Source organism: Macaca thibetana, chromosome 1, assembly GCF_024542745.1.
Source record: "Macaca thibetana thibetana isolate TM-01 chromosome 1, ASM2454274v1, whole genome shotgun sequence".
In the NCBI taxonomy this organism is placed as follows: domain Eukaryota; kingdom Metazoa; phylum Chordata; class Mammalia; order Primates; family Cercopithecidae; genus Macaca; species Macaca thibetana.
Genome location: NC_065578.1, coordinates 199802318 through 199819886, shown reverse-complemented (window position 1 = coordinate 199819886; position 17569 = coordinate 199802318). Strand labels below are relative to the sequence as shown.

The 17569-nt window shown below is 38.0% G+C and overlaps 1 protein-coding gene and 1 long non-coding RNA gene across 2 annotated transcripts in view; one reads left to right on the top strand and one right to left on the bottom strand.

The window, feature by feature from the left end:
- The window catches only part of RGS5 (regulator of G protein signaling 5), a 59383-nt gene that overhangs the window by 12324 nt on the left and 29490 nt on the right, over positions 1–17569 (bottom strand). The window contains exons 2-3 of the mRNA XM_050784904.1: positions 11845–11955; positions 5455–5516 (exon numbers count right to left, since the gene is read on the bottom strand). Coding sequence (XP_050640861.1) covers positions 5455–5516; positions 11845–11955 — 173 coding nt within the window. The remainder of the gene's footprint in view (positions 1–5454; positions 5517–11844; positions 11956–17569) is intronic.
- Positions 5218–17569, top strand: part of LOC126951027 (uncharacterized) — a 51858-nt gene continuing 39506 nt past the window's right edge. The window contains exons 1-2 of the long non-coding RNA XR_007724341.1: positions 5218–5384; positions 6437–6527. This is a non-coding gene — a long non-coding RNA (uncharacterized LOC126951027). The remainder of the gene's footprint in view (positions 5385–6436; positions 6528–17569) is intronic.

The following is a 17569-nucleotide window of genomic DNA, read 5'->3' as shown; positions in this document are numbered from 1 at the left end:
TTATTAGTCATTGCCAATACATTGATTTCACACAAGCATAAAATGTATGCAATGATAAAAACAAAGACACTATATATAGTTTTCCATTTTCAATTTACCTCCTGTATAATTTTACTGTTCTCATACCCTTCACAGTACCCTGAAACCATACCCAATTTTAAAGAAAAGAAATGGCTAGGATGATCATTAACTTGTATTAGGGTCACCATCAATTTCAGGATCCAAACAAGATACTTTGCAATTTGATCCCTTCTTCCTGTACTTACCTTAAATACATTTTCAATCGATTAACAATACAAATATATCTAGGAGCAATGGTAGGTATAAAAAACAATTTTCAACACTTGTGAAAAGAAAGGAAAAGAAAAAAAAAGAAAAAACCACAATTTTTTTCTAGAAACTTGGCCTTAAGAATTACTTTAAAACCATTTGATAACCTGTTAACTGGATAAAATCAGGTGTATTTTCTCTCTCTTCTAATATTTCCTACTATATTTCCAGCACTATTTGTCTTAACTTAGTGACATGAGAGTTAATGTAAGTGCTAAAAGAAAAATATAAGACTTGTTCCTCTCTCTGTCATGGTAAAATGTCCATTGTTTCTTAAACAAAAGGTGTCAGATAGTCTCTGTTAAAATGAAAACATTCTCAGGCACGTTTTAGCTTCCAGGAAATGAAGTCTTACGAGCTCCCACACAATAAGGTCTAAGACGGTGGAGGCAAAAATAATTCCACAGACTAACTCTGTGACAAATTTATTCTCATTAGCCCCATATCCCCACAACTTCTCTCTGAATCACCCATTCTGCATCTTTGGAAAGCGCAGAGACAAAATCTCAGTCCTCCCAAACATTCTTATTTGTGACCCGGGGATGTATGTCGGGATTCCGCAGAAATGTTCACATTTACTGTCTTTCCAGGGAATAAGCTTGCAAAATAACTTTCCTGTGCAGCAAGTCCATTTCCTGGATACTAATTTCATAACTTTCATTAAATTCCACAATATTCCTTTAACCTTTTTGTTCATGTATGACTCATAAAATAGCTTTACATTGCATTGGTCTGTAAGATGTGTAAAGCTATTCCTTCTCTAAATCTGTGCCCCTGGCTTTTGGGCACTCTCTAGAGGGTCCCTCTAAAGCCACCCCTGAGACACCTCCTCTTTAGCCTCTGGTTGTCTGTCAGTTCCTTCCTCAGCCATTCTCTGTGTTTAGTTCCTATCACCCCTGCGGACATCCTATTGGGTCAAAGTCAAACACAATCCAGGCCAAATGTCTCTATTCTGCAAAGAACACCCATTTCTTCTTTGCCCTACCACCATTCCTCTACCCACTCCAGTAAAGCCTCAGCACACCTCCCCGACAGATCACCACATTCTTCCCTGCTAGGCTTGCACGGAACCTCTCAACCCACCTCTCCAGGCATCCACTATCTAGAAAGCCAATGAAACCCACATGATTATCTGGTCTTAGGGAAACGCTCTGGGTTGTAATCTACATTACAATTCCAGAGTTTGCCCTAATGAATGGTGTCACTTTTGACATCCATGTAAACTAGCAGCCAGCCCTACCTAAGAACAAGATGAAAATACCTATAAAATCCCTTTGAAAATTAAAGGAGCATTAGACAAATCCAAGTCAGTTTGCTATAAAGGAAAAAAAAAATTAAAAACTAGATTAATGCAAATCTCTTCAACCAGGGGGAATAAAAATGAAGTCATTGATAGTTGATAAGCACCATTTCTAACTTATTGGTTCAAAATTATATTATTGCAATAACTTGAGCAAGTCATCAAATCTCTCTGAGACTCTGTTGCATCATCTGTGAAATAGAGATACTAATGCAACCTATCTGATGGGGTTGTGCTAAGAAATAAATGATTCATATAAAGTTCTTACATGGTACCCGACATAATTATCATTATGTAGCTCAATACATGTTGGCGTTCATTATCGTTATTCATTACAAATTTAAAATTAATATTTTAATTAATTAAAAGCCCAACTCCAATGTTGCCTCATCTGTGAGGTAGTCTTTACCTACTACCATTGACTTGCTCTTGAGGATTTTTATCATTATGAGAGAAGCAGTCACTTTCTGTTCTTTTGTTGGGATTGTTTGCTTCTATGTCTTTTCTATGAGGCTGTTCATTCTTCGAGTTCAAGGTTTGAGTTTCACCTGTTTGCTCCTCTTTTGCATCCCACCTCCCAGTCTAAATCTGCACACCTAACATTTAATAGAGGTCCCCACAGAAATAAGACACATTCAGGGAAGCATTTCCTTCCAAGTGACAGAGTCAAACAACACTAACTTTAAAAAAAGTAATTTATGGATTTTGCTGTTATTATAGCATTTTATTTCATGGGCAAGTTGCCTAATCCCCCTTAATCTCAATTTCATTTTCTGAAAACTAGGGATTGTGATGGCACTCAAATCCTAAAATTATTGCAATCATTAAATTAACTAACATATGCAAAGTGCTTAGAACAGTGCTTGGCACATGATGAATAATAAGTGTTAGCTATTGCTTTTATTATTATAATAATTATTTTCAAGGAAATTATGGTTGCCCATGAGGAAGATAATGACAAAAATGAGCCAGAAATGAGAAGGAAGAAAACCAAAGAGAAAGAAGCAAAAGGGTAGTGCAAAGATAGAAACAAAAAGATGTGTCTGGATCCAGGCTCCTTCAATCCCCATGGACAAATAAATCGCAAGGGTGTCTCAGGGAGAGCTCTGACCTTCTGGAACTCCTCGGGAAGGGAGATTCACATAAAAACTTTGCTGCTTTTGGCTTGTTTCATTCTTCTCTGCTCTTAAAAATGGTTATGTGGGGAACTATTAAATGTCACTGTCTTATTTAAACTCCCATGTGCAATCTACTTTTGTGTTTGAAGAACAACACACTGTTTATACACCCCACGTGCCTACAAAATGAAAACAGATGGTGCCACCTAAAGAATTGAAGGCAAAACATGTAGGAAGTTGATGTACTTTCAGAACATACTCACATATACTGGATGACTAAAATTTACTTTAAAAATGAAGGAAGGTGAGAAGAATCTTGTTAGAAGAGATTGAGTAGCAACTTAACTGTCTTATAATTTTTAGAAGCTTGGTACCAATTAACTTCATTTTCACTCAGTAAAAATTAAGAAAGATGTGAAAATAAGGAATTCTTGGTGAACTATTTAACATACCAACTGTGAAAGCCAATATCGTACATTAACCTCACAATGCCAAATTTCCCTTATAAATTGACAAAGATGCTACTACTCCTCAAGGTTAAATGGTTTAAATTTATCAAATCAAACACGCAAAAACAGATTGTGAAGTGGTTTGTCTTTATTTGTTTTTAGAGCAACAGGGTCTCTCCCTGTGGCCCAGGCTGGAGTGCAGTGGTATGATCCTGGGCTCAAGCCATCTTCCTGTCTCACACCTGGCTAATTTTCTTTTCTTTTCATTTCTTTTCTTTTCTTCTCTTCTTTTCTTTTCCTTTCTTTTCTTTTTGAGATGGGGTCTTTTTATGTTGCCCAAACTGGTCTCAAACTCCTGGCTTCAAGCAATCCTCCTGCTGCAGTCTTCCAAAGTGCTAGGATTACAGGTATGAGCCACTGCACTTGGCCCCAATTGTGCAGTTTTCGATACATATATGTCCCAAATGTATCTTTCTTCATTACCTGTTTTGCATCAGCCACAGCTAATGTTGGGTAATTTCTGATTATAGGCTACTAGTTTTTGTGGATTCAAATAAGAACTTCCCATAAGAACTGATTTGTCTGCTAACTCTCAGGTTTATTGACAATAGCAATAAATACCTGTGCTCAGAGTACTAGTATTCATAATTTATCAATAGGTCAACTGTCAATCTGCTATTGGCCAAGAAACCACTGGGACAAGATAATAAGTCCATTAATAAACATAAATATTATTCTACTAGTTGACCTTGTGGGATTTCTAGGTCCAAGAAGCAAAATGAATTAGTTCATTCACTTATTCACTACATAAATATTCACCAAACCTCTTACATGTGTCAGGGCAGGGTACTTTGTTTAGCATAAGAAAAAAAGAGAGAGAATCAGAAATGAATAAGCTAGAGAAAGTTCCAAATTAGAGACTATGGTGTTCTCTCTCCAAAAATAAAAGATTAATTGTATTGCAGGTAAGCAGAAAAGCTTATGACACCAAAAGCAAGACATAAGGAATGTTCATATACAATTCAACATATATTCTTTGTCATCTATTCTGTGCCCACTAATCATAATGGTCTTGTGAAAAATATTTTGTAAATCCTTATTTTTGCAAAGCATGTAACAAAGTTCTATATTCCATTCTTGTTATAAAGATGGAGAAATATAGGTGGGGTATTTTAAATTGACTCATACTTTTAGAGTGAATTATTCAACAAATATTTGTTTTCCCTATACTATATACTTCCTGTTGTGAAACTATCTACATGAAAAAGACTAACTCTTGCCCGTTGGTGAGTTTATAACCTATCATAGAAGGGAGCCAACTATGAACAGAACACAAGGCAACAAGTATTAAGTGGCATAAAAGATGTGCGGACAAATGACTTTGGAAGTTCAGAGGGTGGATAAATTGTTCTGGATGGTCAAGGAACACTAGGCATTTCTTATTTGAATTATCTATTATAGGAGAGGGAGAATTTGAAGAGAGAGAGATATGAGTAAAAGATATTCCAGTCAAGGGGACTATATGGAGAAATCCTGTATGGAACAGAGAACTGTTCAATTTGCCTACAAACCAGCCATATAGTCGTGGTGATCTTGAACATCAGAAATTTGAACTTGGTACTGTAAGTCATGGGAATCAGTAAGGATTTTGGATTGGGGAAAGGCACCTAGTTCTTATTGATGCACTGGTATTAGCTTGGAAAAGAGTCTGCACTGATCATCACCTTTGTCATTTCTTGAATGAAGATGTAAGAAGCATGGTGCCAGAAGAGGAAACTGAGGCTGGGGGAGATAACAACCCATGTCAGGTCACAAGAGCAGTTGACTGTATAATAGTTTGAACTAGGATGACTTGAACTCATGACTTGTTAGCGATCTTTACACTGCTATATCTGATCTTTATTAATTTATTATGAAGCTAAGTCAGAAAACATAGTTTCTCTATTTTACTGATGAGAATGTTGAGGAGGTCAAGCCATGTGTTCCGGCTCACGCAAGTAAGCAGGACAGATGGGAACACAATTGCAATCATGAGTCTTCAGAACACCTTATGTTCACATTCCCCCATAGTGCCACAGACCCTCCTTTTCTTGTGAACTGGATAATCACATACCCGCAGCCCCCTTCCCTTATTGATACCACCTTCAAAAATTGAAGAAGTGTCAAAATTGGGGAAGAAGAACACAGGTAACACAAAAGTGTTTTTTGTTTCTGTCCCAAACTTGACCTTTATTAAAAAAAAAAAAAGGAAACTTACAGTTGTTCTGCAGGAGTTTGTCCAGGGAATCACGCCACTGCAGGGCCTCGTCCAGCGAGGGTCTACATCAATTATAAGGAGAGAAAAGGGGTATGGCATAAGTAGGCATTGAAGCACATGTACCAGCAATAACTACTTCCTGTTTCTCTCAGATGGAAATGACATGACTGCTGGTCTATCCTCAGGATAAGGAAGTTTGAGTTATTTTCTCTCTAACAATTGGGTTTGATGAGCTGGGTTTGCTTTCATACATCTTTATTGCATATCTTCATCTTCTTTGAACATTTTGGTTAGGTCTTTCCCTTTTTAAAAGTAGAGTTTGTTTGACATTAAGTTGTGTCTTGATATTCTTTTTTAAAATATTCTCTTTTTTTTTTGTTTTCTTTCTATTTTGATTCATATTTTCTTTGAAAATATCTCTATTTGATTCCTATTTTCTCCTTCTGGTTTTCTTGAATTGATATTCTTATATATCCCATGAAAGTCGTTACAATTGTGGTCTTTTTTCCAAATATAACTTCATGAAATCTAGTTGTCCCATTACAGAGATTGAACTCCTGTTTTCTGCCTCACCAATACTGCATGTTAACCAACTAACTGAATCAGCAGGGGGCATTGGGGTTCCATATCCACATCCCAAAGCCGTCTAATTAAGGCTAGTGGAAGATATGAGTGTATAATACTTTCCTTATGTTGGGATTGTGATCATAGCAAATTTATATGTTAAAAAACGTAGGTGCATTTTTCCTACCCACTTAGAACAGGATCAGACTTTTTAAAAAAGATTTACTCTGTCTAATTAAAAAAAAGTGGTTAATATATCCTGAATTGGAATGTTACACACAAATGTTCGAGATGCTGACTCAAAAGGAGAAGGTTATAGCCAACATATAATTTCTCCTTAGGCTGTTTCTATTTTAACATTTATGTATGCAGAAACCCTGCAGCTATTTCATCTCAACCACCAATTTTTCTCTCACAGCAGGATGTGTCAAGTGGAGCTGGTATTGTCTGGGAAAAATGGCTGACTGCACACTCTTCGGCTCACCCGGCTCGAACTCTTGCATTATGATGTGAATTCTCCATTGTCAAAGCAAAACAGACTGACAAAGCATTTACTAGAATAGTAAGGCCAATTCAGGTGTCTTTCCTAAACTGGAATTTCCTTAGCTCTTAATTTGTTTATCAATTGGCCAGGCAATCAAAAAAAATTCCTACTTCTAGTTTTTATACAATGATATTTCAGGGCGAGTTAGTTATTCAGATTAGTAGCTTTGGTTGATATGACAGTTGCTTGTTCTACTTTTCATTTTGCTGTCCCAGATGCAGAATCAGCCTCACTTTATTTATGTAAGGAATCCAAGACGGCAGTAGGTTTGGGCTAAAGTATTATGAATAATCCCTTTACTTCTCTATTCCTCACTGCAGAACATGCATAGGTTTTGAGTCCTGATTATATGATTTTTCATAAAATTTTATGTGTTCACTCTTTGCAAGTTAAACTTGCCAAATTGAGGGTAACAAACCTGGTGAAATAATCTTGGGTGGTTTCTGTTTTCCTGGCTAGAAACACAGGCATCATAGATGGAAAACATACTAATGCCTCAGAAATTTATTTCTGACACATGAGCTACCCATCCCTCTTCCCATTTCCTCTGGCTAGTATAAAGGATCACACGAAGAAAAAAAATGGCAGGAACAGGGTGATTATAAGTATGTCTCTATAGCATTCTGGTTCATTTTATTTCTAACCAGAAAAGGACCTGTCTACTAGAGGTCAATAACTCATCTTGGCTCTTTTATGTTACTGCAGGTGGAGAACTGTTTTATGTGCATATTATTTCATACCTACATGTTTAGCACAAGGTCTTACACATCTTATATTCTTCACTATAGTAGGTTCAATGTTTTGCACATAATAGACACCCACCAAGTCCCTATTCATTGTTCACAGAAGCGGCAGGATATTAAATTATTAGACGAAAGAAAGTAGCTCAGAGCAAGAGGAAGGCTGGTTTACTCACAGGATCTCCTGATTTTATAAATATTCTCATTAAATGAAATCACTTTCCTGCCCCACTTTTCCTCTGGTTAGTATAGAGGAGCAAAGGAAGAAGAAATGACATGAGCAGGTGCACCAAACTTAAGCATGTTATCCAATCTGATTTGTCCCAAATGGTCTTGTTGGAACCAGGCTAATGGTCAATAACAGCAGCACATCACAGCCAAGATTAAATTCCTGAAAAGGAAATGTGCAGAGCCTGCTTAGGGGTGAAATTGGTTCAAATTGATTTAAGGGCACAGTCAAGTAGGACACATCCCCCACAGCATGAAGCCCAGTGTTTTGATTACCAGCCTAGGAGTTAACAGAGGTTCATCCTGTCCTTATTCTCAGAATTTGCGAGTCCTCATTAGGTCTGACTTCATTGGAAACAAGATAGATGCAGATCTAAATGGCCAATAAATGTCCTGGTTTGCAAGGTCATAGCTGACCACAGAGGATGGGTATGGAGTTTCTGTGTGTGGGAGTGTGGGGGAGAGAGAGGAAGCTATTTCAAATGAAACTCAAAATAAACATTTATAGAGATGATTAACCACATGTTTTATAATGCCTAGTGTAAATGCCACCTGGCCCAGGAAGTGGCCATCTCTGCTGGAAGCACTGTCTCTCTTTTTGCTCTACTCTTACTGCTTTTACTCACTGAATCTCTCACATGGCAATGATGCACTCACTGCGAAAGGGTATAGGTTGTCATGCACAGAGAACTTTTCCCATTCCACCCTATCCCATGGTGTATCAATCCACCTTGCAATAAATGTGTGTCAGACTAATAAGTAAATGAATGACGGTTTTGTCCTGAGTTAGCCTGGTTTATGAAAGCCACAAATAACCCCAAACTCAGATTTTAATGACCAGTACCATGAACCATTATTACTACTATTGGCAATGCTGGCACTTACTAGCTATAACCTCAAGTGCCTGTGGTGGGTTTTTTGTTTGTTTTTGGTTTTTGTTTTGTTTTGATTTTTAATCTGTGCAGTGCCTGGCACATACTTAAATGTCTTAAAAATGTTCTTACACATTGATGCTCTTAACAAGGAAAAGAAAATTCAAGTTATTTACTGTGAATTAGATGTCCCCTCTCCCTTCCTGCCTGACAGTGCAGGCTGCTCATGACCAGGCTCAAGTTTATGACCATTTATTGAGCCCTTACCTGATACCCAGTGGTGACCTGGCCACCATGGTTGGGCATACAGACTTAAGAACAAGTAAAACATGTCACTTTTTGACATCCATATGCAGACCTAAAATTGTGCATAGATCCTTAGTCTTCACAACCAGGCTCACTCTAACCAGGTGAGCGTATGCAGGACAACTTTCTGTAACTGTTTGCCACTAGCACAGGCTAGGTACTGTTTATGTGTGGAGGTCATTCTTTAGTATAAAATGATCACTACAACAATAAACCAGAAAAAGGGGTTAAAAATTGCTGACATAGGCAGGGGAAAGGGGGACATTTATAATATAAAATAAACTACATGAATATCTATATCGGCTCCTAACATTTTACAATTGATGATATTGTAAGCCATGATAACAGTTATCACAAACTAAACCTATGTGGTTGATTAATGTTCTCTATTGTTTCTTGGGAGGACCTACAGCAGAGCCTTAAAGAATGCTCACATCCAGAGGGTGAGCAACAGTGGGAGCACTTAGAGAAAGAGAAGGCAGGAGGGGAATGCAGGACTAGAAGTCAAAGAAGAGAGTTTTAAGAGTAGGTCAACTGGGCCGGGCGCGGTGGCTCACGCCTGTAATCCCAGCACTTTGTGAGGCTGAGGCGGGTGGATCACCTGAGGTTGGGAGTTCGAGACCAGCCTGACCAACATGGAGAAACCCGTCTCTGGTAAAAAGTACAAAATTCGCCGGGTGTGGTGGCGCATGTCTGTAATCCCAGCTACTCGGAAGGCTGAGGCAGGAGAATCGCTTGAACCCAGGAGGCAGAGGTTGCAGTGAGCCGAGATCGCGCCATTGCACTCCAGCCTGGGTGAAACAGTGAACTCCGTCTCAAAAAAAAAAAAAAAAAAAAAAAAAAAAGAGTAGGTCAACTGGTGAGCCATCAAATGCTGCAGACAAGTCACAGATGGGGCCTTAGTTCGGGTGAGGTAGTAAGGTCAAAGCTGGATAATAAGGAGATACAGAAAAGACTGAAAGCCATGAGTACAGACTTCTCTTTCTACAGTTAGCCAATAAAAGTAAGAGAAAGGTAGAGAAGCAGAAAGAGAAAGGCGGGGAGAGAATTTTTCAGCATGGGACGTGGGTACCTGTTTGCTCCTGGGGAAAAAGGGTCCACAGAGCAAAAGGGCAACTAAAACTGCAAAAAGGGGAACAGAGCTGTCTCTAGGGGCTAGGAATATAAGCACTTCTTTCTGTTTTTCTCAATGGTCCATTTTTTTTAAAAAAATGAGAACTCAAAACTACATGTTAAAAAATAGAAAATGCTTTTTAAAAAACAGATTATACTGATGTCAGTAACCCAAAGAATATGAGAGGGGTTAAAAATACCTCCAATCAAGAGAAGAATTATTTTCCCCTCTGAAAGAAGAACGTGAGTTAAAAATACAGAGAAATTTTAAAGTGAGAGAAGAGACAGAGAGATGGAGCTGATGCGGAACACAGTATTTCCTGTCAGATAAATGGCATAGAAAGTTGCCAAACATGAGGAGGTGGGATGGGGTTTATGGATTCAGAAAAGAGTGGGAAACTTTTTTACTGGTCACTGTTGAAAATGCAATGGACACAGAATTATTCTCTAGGGAGATGAAGGAATTTTCCAAAACAATTTAGGCTTCTGGAGGAAGAAAGAGGATGGAAGACAAGAGAAGTAAATAATCCAATAAACGGTCAGCCCCAGGGTTTCTTCCAAAACAGCTTCTCTCTGAATCCCTTTTAACCCCAACAGTTTAAGGGTCTACGTGAATGTTAAAGTAGAGATTTAAAGCAGGAAATGTAGTACTCTATTTTTTTAAAGTTAATTCCAACAGATCAATAAATTGTCACGTTGTTTACTTCAAAATAGATGTTTTGATCTGTTGCTGCTATGAAATGTGGTTCTTATTCTCCACTACTGCTCGGTGCCTGCTGCTCCACACTGAATTACCTTCTCCTTTTCAAATGCAGAAAACTCAATTATGCCTCATTTCCTGTTTAGAATCACTTTGAAGTAATAAAAAAAAATGGAAAAAGATTAAAAAAAGAAAAAGAATAACTCATCTCTTTATCTCCCAATCAATCCAGCTACATTAAGTTGAGGTCATTTGGACAAAGGATAGGCTGGCCAATTTACACAAATATTCCATTTAAAAAGAGAAATGGAGGTTAAAGAGACTAATATATTTTTACCACACTTCTGTGATATCCTCAAAGCTCTAAGATAGCAGAGTGAAGGAATTTGAATGCCTTGGCCTTTTCTTCTTCCCATTTTCCTTTCTTGATTTTCCTGGGTATCTCTGTTTTAATGGGAAGATGGAGTGTATCTGTCTAGGTAGCGACAGCCTCTGCAGCTAGCAGGGATGATAACGAACAATGGGAATGCTGGGAGTCATGTTCCTGAGTGAAAACAGGGCCAACGCACACCGTAAGACCTGGATTCACTGCCATAACATCATGACTCTTTAGAAGTAATAGCTCCCTAGGATGCCTGAATTGACAGGAGGAATATGTAGGGAGAGGAGAATGGGGATGAGGGAGGACTGCAGAAATCCAATCAAGAATATGAATTTATGAATTGGGAAAAATACCTGGTGTACATTAAATAGAAATAGCTAGTCAAGTGTTCATTCTTCACGTAAGTAACAGACTTTGTTCCTCTGTTAGACCTTGAGGGGCACCATCTTGGAGAAGAAATGATAAGGCTGAAATGGTCTGCCTTGTCCTTATATCTTCCTGAGGGAAATGTTCTCACATCCTCCTGCTGAGGAAGCAGCTTTAGATGGTTCATCAGCAGGTAAGCATCCAGGGCTCATAATTAACTGGATCAGGAGTGGTTACCAAGGCAGTAAATGAGCAGGTATTCTTACCACACTGCAGTAGTGGCTGGTATCATTTTATAAGTATGGTCTGTCTGTTTTATAAGTATGTCTGTCTCTCAAAAATAAGGCAGAGTCTTTTATTTTTTAAGTATTCTGCCTGTATTCAATAAGATGCTCCAGACATGAGATAGTTAAGAAAAAAAAAAGAGCTTATTTGCAAACCAATGCTCTGAGGGCTCTTATGATCCTTAATGAGTAATTGAAGGGGGGTAATTCTACAGATGAGGAATGGTGCTAAACACTTGAAAACTAGCCATCCTCTGGAGGAAATGAGTGGAATCCATATTCATGACTCACTTATGGGTCTTGGCTGGTTTCTCCGGCTTCTCATTGTAGGGAATGACAATGTCACCAACTGAGTCTGGCTTCTGGAGGAGAATTCCCAACTTGATCTTAATCTCCTTGGCCCTGAAAGAAGAGACAGGGGAAATGAGGACACCACATGTGCACACAGATTTTAAAAAAAGATTTCTTCCTGTGTCAGAGAAACAAAAATGAACAAAATCCCATTTCACTTGTGTTTTTCTTGTGGCAGAAAGAATACTAATGCAGAAATTAGAATATGTAAGTTCTAATAAATAGCATTTACCAAGCTCTTAGTATGTCCTTCATTAATTTGCACTACATTTTAATCCTCATTATTGCTTTATATGTGTTCTCTCATTTTATATCTGCAGATACTATAGTATTATTTCCATTTTGTAGATGAGGTCACCGAATGAAAGGAGTTTAAATAACTTAAGATAACCAGCCAGTATTTGGTGGAGACAGATGTGAGCCCAAGCTGTCTGACGCTAGAGTTCCCAGGTAGAACTCCTCATGCATTGCCTGCTAGTCTTCTGAGGGCTCTGGTCCTCACTATTATTAGATATATGACATTTGGAAAAAATCATCACTTTTTACTGCCAGACTTCAGTTCCCTCATCTGTAAAATAATGAAGTTATTCATCATTTTAGATGTTTTTTGAGCCATTTCCAGCTATAAGATTAAATAATTCTACTTGATTATTTATTTCTCCATAAAATTTTTGTTTCCAACTCCTTATCCATTGTTCCCTATGGGTGTCTATCTTATGTGCAGTGAACCTTGATAAATGAGTTCTAATTGCCAAACGACAAACTACAGCAGAATTTACTACTTCTTTGTATCTTCAGTATTTTAGTGAGTAGATATGGTCAGAATTCTGGGTACTCCTCCATCACAGGATGCAACTATTTTCATGCTCAGCTTTAAAACTAACCTAATCTATCCATCACTTTATCATAATTCTAAACTGGAAAAGCACCAGGCAAATCTTAAATATTAATCCATAGGACAAGCTGTTGAATATTGGGAGACCCAAAAAGCTACCCTTTCCCGGTCACCTTAGCACTTGCTTACCCATGCTTTTAAGAGATGGTTCATCATATTGCATTATGGTCATTGACTTACATTTCTATTTCTCAACTTGGATATGATAACTTTTTGATGGTAGGAATTTAGTCTTAAATACCTTTTAACCCCTGTGCCTAGCACAATGCTTGGCAACATAGTAGACATTTAAAAATATTTGCCAAAGTGAACTAAAACATCTTGATTTTGTTCCTTACAAATCTGCTAACATTTACCTCTCAGTCAATGCTAATCATAATCAAAGTCTTAAAAAGATGTGGTGAAGTTCACATGGTGGCCAAATAGGATTTTACTATTGTATACATACTTTCCTCATTTGTTCACAGGGATTGTTCACTTACTGATTTACTCATTGGTCATGTTTACTGTGTCGGGCAGTATGCAGTAAATATACAAACACCATTAGGTTTGCTCCTTGCTTTCAAGGTACTTTTAGCCTGGAGAGGTCTTAGATGTGGAAACAGTCACAAACAGGTGCTTAAAGACAGACTGTCCAGAAAGCAGCAGGGCTCTGGCAGAGGAGCACAAGTGTCCACAAGGGCAAATCAGGGGGAACTTCTCAGAGGAGGCAAAGGAGGCAAAAGAGGAGGCAGTGATGAGGCAATTTAAGTAAATGCCTAAGATTCGCAGTTATGGATATTAGGAAGAAAAATGTAAGGAGACCTACTTTGGTAACTTATAAAAACCCCACAAATACCTAATTATCATAACATATTTTCCTTTAGGCTAGTAAATATGGTTTTGAAAACTATGTTTTAGGAGTAGTCATCTCTACAGCGTCATTTCCTTTTCATTTCATTCTGCTTTCATTCTTTCCCTAAGACCCTCTCACTGACTAAAGCCAACTCAGGTCCCACAGTACCTCAGATCAAGCTCAGCATGACATCAGGGTAAAAATTGGGACTGTTCTGCAGAGGGAGCTTATATAACACTGTGAATTAGATTAAGTGTCGCTTTAATTCCAGGCGTCGCAAATTACTTAAATTATCTAATGTTTAGTTCTTTTGCCTAGAAATCGGGACTGATAAAATAGTATATCCTAAGACTTGTTGAGATGATTAAATATATGAATGCATATGAGTCACTTAGCACAGCATTTGGCATAGAATACGGCTTCTTCAAAGTTAGTTCTAACTACACAATCATTTTTCCAACCCACCACCCATGTTCCCTAGCTTCGAACATTACATTGAAACATACAAAAAATTCCCTGCAAGTTACTAAGGAGTTACTACACCCACAACCTTCTATATTCTACCTCTGGGGACAAGAATTGCCAATTTTATATTTATCTGAAAAATGAAGAAAACATTAAGTGGGGAGGAGAAATGCATGCAATATTTTTGGCTGCCCTCTGCTGGCTAACGTGCAGTATTACAGTCAGAGATACAAGGTGCACTAGGACACAATATTCCACCCAGTCCGTGAAAAACTTCAGCCATAATCACGTCCTCCTGGCTCCATAGGTCCCTCCCTTCCTGTACATCTGTGGAATGCATGCTGCAACTCTTTGCAGTTTCAACTCTTTGCAGTTTCAGCCTTGACCCAATAGTCCACTCACCAATATTTAGATGACAATGATGTAATGAAAGTCTCTCATGTTTAGGTTTCTGTTCGGTTGGTCCTTTTGGTTTTAACTTTATCCCCCCTCTCAACTTTATTTACATTTTTTTTCTATCTCTTGCTCCATTTGAACTTTTTGCTTTTGTAAAAGGCAGAAACATATTTGTGTTTGATTTCCTGATGCAAGAATAATAATTGGAGATTAAGGGATAATTAGAACAAAGAAATTGAAAGTATGTAAAAGAGTTATTAGTTACTTAATTCATTGATTCCTTACTGATTTACTCATTGGTCATGTTTACTGTGTCTGGCAGTATGCAGTAAATATACAAACATCATTAGGTTTGCTCCTTGCTTTCAAGGTGCTTTTAACCTGGAGAGGTCTTACATGTGGAAACAATCACAAACAGGTACTTAAGGACAGACTGTCCAGAAAGCAGCAGAGCTCTGGTAGAGGAGCACCAGTGTCCACAAGGGCAAATCAGGGGAACTTCTCAGAGGAGGCAAAGGTGGAACTAGAGAATGAGTAGCAGTCAGTTGGGCTAGAAAAGAATGACCTTTCCAGACAGAAGGGTGGGTGCGTGTTATTTGAAGGGATGTAAAAGTAGTCTGTACTGCAAAAGGGTGAAACGTGAGAGAGTAGAAAGCCAATTAAATGAACTTACTCTGTCTCCCTTCTAGATAGAGGGATGGATGTTGGCGGGACCTCTATACAGGACCTAGCTTGCAGTAAAGTTGGTATGAAAACAAACAAGAGATAAAACTATAGAAAGGTGCCTTTCAAAGACTCTGTATGTAAAGAAGTGGCATCCTATCATATGAACTCAATGTATCTCACATTTTCTTTTACTATTTCAGGATGCACCTTCTGTGAAAACACCATTTATAAATGGTAGTTACATGCTCAAGACATGCCACAAAATCCTTTTAAAACCAGGATGAATCAGAGCCCTACTACTATTTTATCTATATCACTGCTTAAATAGAGTATTTCTGTGGAATGATCTAGAAATCAACTATCATTTACAACATTGCCTAGAGAAAATCATATTCCATTTCCTCAGAGCAGACAAACATACCAGAACATCAGGTTACTCTTTTCCTCATATTTGCCCTGGAGATGTAAGGGAGAAAAGATATTCAGTGCTTTGGAAAACACTTCTTTCTACGGCTTCAATTTCTGGCTTGGTATAGGCTCAAGTATAGAGCATTACAAAGTTAAGAGTATTTAAGTTGTGAAGTCCATTAAATTTAATTAAGAGTTCGTTATTCAGGGAATGAATAGTATTATTGCATTTCTGCTCATACAACAGTAAAGTTTAAAGGCCGAGGAGTTAACAAATGCTGAAGTTCAAACCACTTTAAACATTGCAGTCTTTTCACAAGACTAAATAATGTTAGATTTGTTTCTCTTCTCAAGAATTCCTGGAATATTATTTCATTCCCCTTTCCCTTTCCTCCCTACCATAGCCTCACAAACATATGAAAATGAAACAAACCAAATGAAAAATTCAAACAAAACAATAGCGCCAGCCTACCAAACTATTTTCCCTTTATAGATAAACTTGAATGTATCTGACATTAACTTAACATCAAAAACAACAACACTATCCAGAGAAGATAATTTTCTAACTTGTTTACAATTTCATGCTCGGTCTCAGGCTCTCTTTGACTGCACCCTAGACATTTTTTCCTGGCCACATTACGTTAATGCTAGTTAACAAGAAGCTATTTTTATCTCCTCTCATCTCTCCTCCTTCTGTTATTCTGTTGTTTTACAAAGAAAAACTTGTTTTGAAATAAAATCAATTGAAAATGCTTGAGTAAAAGTTTAATTAAAGGCTCAGAGGAAGATAATTCTTTGTCTAGATGACTCACACTAGTGATTTCAAACTGAAACTTATTTGAATAATTGTGGGGCTGTGCAATTTTAAATCTGCTCCCTGTGTGGGTATACTGCCTGGCTGGGAAGTCAAAATTCAAAAGGCCACGGACCACCTCAGTCCTTCCTGCTAGTGCGTGAATTTAGTGGGTTATCACCTTAAGATGCATAAGTCTGGAAAACAGGCACAAGCAATCACTAAAAACAGAAACATAGTTAAATTTTGAGAAATATATTCCACCAGAATGTGTGAAGAACCACTTATATATAAAGTCTTATACTAGGTGTTTCAAGGGTTACCGAGTTGTTTCTCACTTCAGAGCCACTTGGAACAATTGAATATAAAACACATACATGTAAACTGTATAGCAGATATTTTTCCAGTCATTGATGAAGGTAGGTGGAGTATAAAAACAAAAGAACACAGGCCGGGCACAGTCACTCATGCCTGTAATCCCAGCACTTTGGGAGGCTGAGGAGGTTGGATCATGAGGTCAGGCATTCAAGACCAGCCTGGCCAAGACAGTGAAACCCCATCTCTACTGAAAATACAAAAAAAGTAGCCAAGCGTGGTGGCAGGTGCCTGTAATCCCAGCTACTCGGGAAGCTGAGGCAGAGAATTGCTTGAACCCAGGAGGCGGAGGTTGCAGTAAGCCAAGATCGTGCCACTGCACTCCAGCCTGGACAACAGAGTGAGACTCTGTCTCTAAATGAATAAATAAAAGAACATAGACTCTAACCTCAAGGAGCCCTAACTTCCCAATGTGCAATGGGAGACACTATATACCTAAAAACTGCTCCTAATATATTCTCAGAGCCCTCTGAATTTTTCATTCATGGCATTTTTTGATTTGCATTTGTATCTCCATATGTATATGTATATGCGAATATTGTCTATCGTTCCCATTAAAGTGTCAGGTCCCCAAGAGCAGAGTGAACATCTGTTTAGTTCACAATTACAGCTTCAGCACTTAGCACAGAGCCTGGCATTTCATAGCATTCAATAAAGATTTGCCATGTAAATTGATGATTGAGCAAATGAATGAATGAACTGAATTGCTAGGTTATAGTAAAGCTGCATTTTGGGGTGGAGTAGGTGAAATATTGGAGTGCAGCTTAGAATGAGTCACTGAGGACTAAGATGTCTCTAATTTGCTAACTGGACAGAGGTAACACCATTAAGT